This window comes from Epinephelus moara, chromosome 13 (genome assembly GCF_006386435.1).
Source record: "Epinephelus moara isolate mb chromosome 13, YSFRI_EMoa_1.0, whole genome shotgun sequence".
NCBI lineage: Eukaryota > Metazoa > Chordata > Actinopteri > Perciformes > Serranidae > Epinephelus > Epinephelus moara.
The window spans coordinates 2,680,060-2,684,804 of NC_065518.1; the positions used below are offsets into that span (position 1 = coordinate 2,680,060).

The following is a 4,745-nucleotide window of genomic DNA, read 5'->3' on the forward strand; positions in this document are numbered from 1 at the left end:
AATGTATAACAGTGTTAATAGTTTAAACACAATGCATTTGGTGGTCAATACATGCAGTTTGTATATAAAGTGGAAAGCAAGGACCGAAAACTACAAATGAAAAGATGTATTTGTACAAAACCAGACAAAATAAATGAATGAATAGATGTAACAGAGTCAATTATACAGCAGTAATATGTGTAACAAAGTCAAATGTACATTTGAAGGGTTAAGTATTATAATTACACACAATTTGTTTCAGTTGTTATTACCTGACACACTTAGGCCTCCGCAGTCAGTGTGTAAAACGTTTGATACTCAGTTTCTGCACCCCTACGTTCACCTTTGGGGGTACCTCGCCTATAAAGGGGTGTCTCCCGCCTTAACTCTCCCCTTTTGCTGTTGTGCTCCATGGGAGAGGTAAGCGACATTGCTCTCATGGTAATTTCCGTGTTTTATAAGTTCATTTTATGCCGACATATTCCCGTGTCCCTTAATTTGTGTAAGGGCTTGAGTTTGTACGGTTGTGTTTGACAGAGGATTTTGTTTGTGTCTCTTGCTGTCAGGTATGTTCTCTGTGTTCTATTGTGCTTAATTGAATGTAACATGATCCCACCGTTTTTGCTGTTGTGCTCCATGGGAGAGGGGCTCGAGTTAATATGGTTGTATTTGACAGGATTTTATTTTCACCTCTTGTTGTCAGGAATAAAAGGAGATCCCCTCCAAAGATATCCACGATCTGGGCCTCTTCATATCAACACAATGCAGACAACACTAGAGTCCACCGGTTACATAAATAAAGTAGACACAAGTATGAACACACACATGAACCATAGACTGTAAAATAATGGACGTAGCCACCGTGATATCACCCATTGGTTTGTGGACTGCCGTTTTGAAGCCTTGAGTTTGGCAGTTTGGCCGTCGCCATCTTGGATTTTTGCATCCAGACATGCAAATATTTGGGCCAGAGAGTGGAGCTGTGGAGGAGTGAGAGGTGGATCCGACTGAAGGAGCCAGAAGACACTAGCAGACCCACCAAACTGACAACCTGACTGAACGCTGCACCTGGCTTTGTCGTGCTAAATCGCCCCTAACAAAGTTAGCTTTCTTAATTTAAGGAAAACCAAAAAAACTGGAGCACAGCAGGCCATATCATTTGTCCGATATTCATACAAAAAAAATCTCCTAAAGGCTCCAGCCGGCTCCGACACCTGAAAACACGACAAGGAGGTCAAGTTGAGTGGCCTAGCTGACAGCCTGTCAGTCAAAGTGACCACGCCCTTAATTAGGCAGAATTTTAAACCTTACAAAATACTTAGATGGGATCATAATAAAAAAATTCACCCCCTGTACAGTTGTAATGAATGATGAAAAAAGCCATAGAAACCAAAAGCATTTTTTTGTATTTTAGCTGTAAAGTTGGGCATTTTAACATGGGAGTCCATGGAGATTTGCCCCGTTTTGGAGCCAGCCCCAAGTGGCCAGTCGGTGAATTGCAGTTTTTGGTGCATTAGCTTCACTCGTCAGCCCTGGAGGTTGCTGCTTCACATGTACACACACAGTGGTTTTCCAAATGGGTTATGAAGTTGTGAAGATTTGCATAAATTAATAGTTTCGGTTAGATTTTTTAAAATATTTTTAAGTTTGATATCATTTTAAGATATGTATCAAGATTTGAATTTTTGAAAGCGGGATAGGAGGGCAATTTCTTTAAGTATTTTATCTTATGAATAACATTTAGCAAAAATACTAAGCAAATTGAATATTATTCATTCTTGGAGAAAATTGGATCTTTGAATATTATATATATATTATTTTATACTTTACATTCTTATACTTCCTGCGAATATAATCCAATTAATCACATTTCTACATGTATTTCGTATCTATTCCGTGTTAAGACCTTGTTTTCTTATTTTGGAAAGCAGAGGTAGTCACGTGTGTCCTGGGCCAAAAAACTAACCTCAAATCGATGATTAGAGAAAAGTTACATTAAACACTGATTGACGAGATTACTGCAAGGTATTGATCATATGATCAAATCAGGAGTGAACAATTAATTAATTTTCTTCATTTATTCATTAAATCTTGAGGCGACTTTAATCGAAAACTGGTCTAACTGAAATAGTGTAAAGAGTATATAGTTGTCAACTCTCAGTTTTCAAGTCAAACCCAATGTATGAAATTTAAAGACTGTTCAGGGACCCCAGTATGCAGAAATATTTAAATACACCATTTTGAAATTTTTTCCTTTTTCCCTCAGCAAAATTTTGCACAACTTTTGCATGACTCTGCCTCACTTCTCACCTTCAGCTCTGCCTGGCACACCTGCTGCTTCTTCACATTATTTGCTGGACATTAAAAAAAAAAGTGACTTCTGATTCCAAGCATTTTAATAATGAATACAAAATGTTGGTCACAACATGACACTGTTGTGTGGTTCATTTGAATTTCAAACACTTCTTCAGCACTTTGTTATAAAATGACAGTTTTCAAGGTGAAACAATATGTGATTTTTTCCCCCCTAAAAATTCAAGCACCTTGTTTGATCCCTGCATTTACACAACTTTAACAAAGAGAATATTTGGAAAGTTTCACACATTTTAAACCAAACACAAGGGAAAGACAAAAATAAAATAACGATGATGAAAACAGCCGTGGTTCTCACTAACACACTTACGTAAATAAAGCTGTTACACAGAATAACTTGTACGGAAATGTATTAAAAACTAATTTGGTGGCTTCTTGTGAATTCATGCACACCAGGGATGCACAATAATGGATTCTTTACCAATATCTGATATGCCAATAAATAAGAACTAATTTGGCCAATAACCGATACCAATATCGACATATCTTCTTTTCCCCACCTAATGTTAGTGATCATCAAGTCTCTTCTGTGGTGGAATTATCATCATATTACACATACATACTCTGACTCGTGACAGCCCTCCAGCAGATGGAGACATGAAATACAAAACATTTCAAGGTATGTAATATTCATTCATTGTGCAAAATAAGAAAAAGCATGTTGCCTGATTCTGATCTGTTCATCTTAAAGCCCATATCGTCCGATATCGACGACGTGCCGGTATTATCGTGCATCCCTAATGCACAGCCCTGCAAAACAGATCTCGACTTCAGTGGATTCCCGCCTGCGCAAATATGTTTGACTAATAAAGTCTTTTGTTCCAGCTGATGTTAAATATCCAGGTCACAGCTAGCTTGCTGCCAAGATAAGGGAACATCTTATCTATTTGGTTTCCCAACACCCGACATTCTACATCAAACACCGCAACAACTACCTCAACAATCAAATTATGGAGAACTTATGGTTGAAGATCGCCCAGCAGCTGGAACATGATGATATAACATGTTGTTATACACTCACTAACGTGTTATGTTGATCACAGGCTGGGGCAAGACATGACAGCAAGCATCAAATTTGGGGTCTGGTTAGTTATTGTGTTGTCTCGGAGAAGTTTCTCAGTCATTAAGGTCACGGTAATATTAAGTGCTATATCGTAGGCTTGAGTTTCTTGAAGCGACGCAGGCCTTAAACTCGGTCTAACACTTAAGATGCATGTGTTGTGCAGTTAACATCAAACAAAAACATAACACTGCAACACCGATTATTTGCACTGGACCCAGTCTGCATAGTAGACAATGACATACAGAATATTCACACATGGATTTTCCGTATTTCCACATCGCATTGGTGCGAAATGTCTTTTAATTGTTCATTAACTGCAAAGAACAGTTACTGTCACATGTGGACTTTCATGTGTCTCTTCAGATTTCCCTGTGCTGAGAATCTTTTCTCACAAACATCACAACCAAACGGTTTCTCTCCTGTGTGAACTTTCATATGTGACCTGCAGCTACGCTGCAGTCGGAATCTTTTCCCACAGAAATCACATTCGAATGGTTTCTCTCCAATGTGGCTTCTCATGTGTGACAGCCAATGACTCAGAAGTCCAAATCTCGTTCCACAACAATTACACTGAAATGGTTTCGCTCCTGTGTGGGCTCTCATGTGTGTCTTTAAATGTCCCGGTTGTCTAATTTTTTTCCCACAAACATCACAACCAAATAGTTTCTCTTCTGTGTCGTCGCTCCTCTGTGAATCTACTTTTTGTTCCACTCTAAAACATTTCTTACTGACCGAACATCTGGAAGACCTTTTTCCAAAATGAGATTTCATGTGTCTCTGCAGAAACCCTCTGTGGTAACATCGTTTAGTACAGTCAAAGAAGCTGAAGGATTTTTTGCCAGTGTCACATCCGTCATCACTCACAGGGGCTTCTTTATATTTCAGAACATTTACAGCAGACTCAGCTGTCCTGGTCTCCTTCCAACCACTGACACTGTCTTCAGTCTCAGACCCAGAATCTGACATGGGTTCCTGCCAATCAATGTCACTGTCTTCAGTCTCAGAAGAGTCTGAAGCCTTCTCATCATCAGTATTTGGTTGTGAATGACCATGTGGATCAAAGTTCCTGGCTGATTCTGATCCTCCACAGTCCTCTCCATCAGTTTCTGTTTTTATCTGCGTAGCTGAGCTGCTGGTTGGAGGCTCTGTCTCTCTGCTGTCCTCCGTTTGGCTCTGATGAAGCAGTGAGGACTGAGGTTTCTCTTCATCATCTTCACTCTTCACAGTAACAGAAGTGAACGTGGTGATATCAGCCTCCTCCAGCCCACTGAGCTGCTCTCCCTCTGGACTGCTCCACACTTCCTCCTGCTCCTCTTTAATGTGGAGGGGC

At 39.6% G+C, this 4,745-nt stretch overlaps 1 protein-coding gene across 1 annotated transcript in view; it reads right to left on the minus strand.

Moving 5' to 3' along the window:
• Nucleotides 1-1,167: 1,167 nt before the first annotated feature.
• LOC126400211 (uncharacterized) overlaps nucleotides 1,168-4,745 on the minus strand; it is a 15,063-nt gene continuing 11,485 nt past the window's right edge. The window contains exons 5-6 of the mRNA XM_050060774.1: nucleotides 4,342-4,728; nucleotides 1,168-1,193 (exon numbers count right to left, since the gene is read on the minus strand). Coding sequence (XP_049916731.1) covers nucleotides 1,168-1,193; nucleotides 4,342-4,728 — 413 coding nt within the window. The remainder of the gene's footprint in view (nucleotides 1,194-4,341; nucleotides 4,729-4,745) is intronic.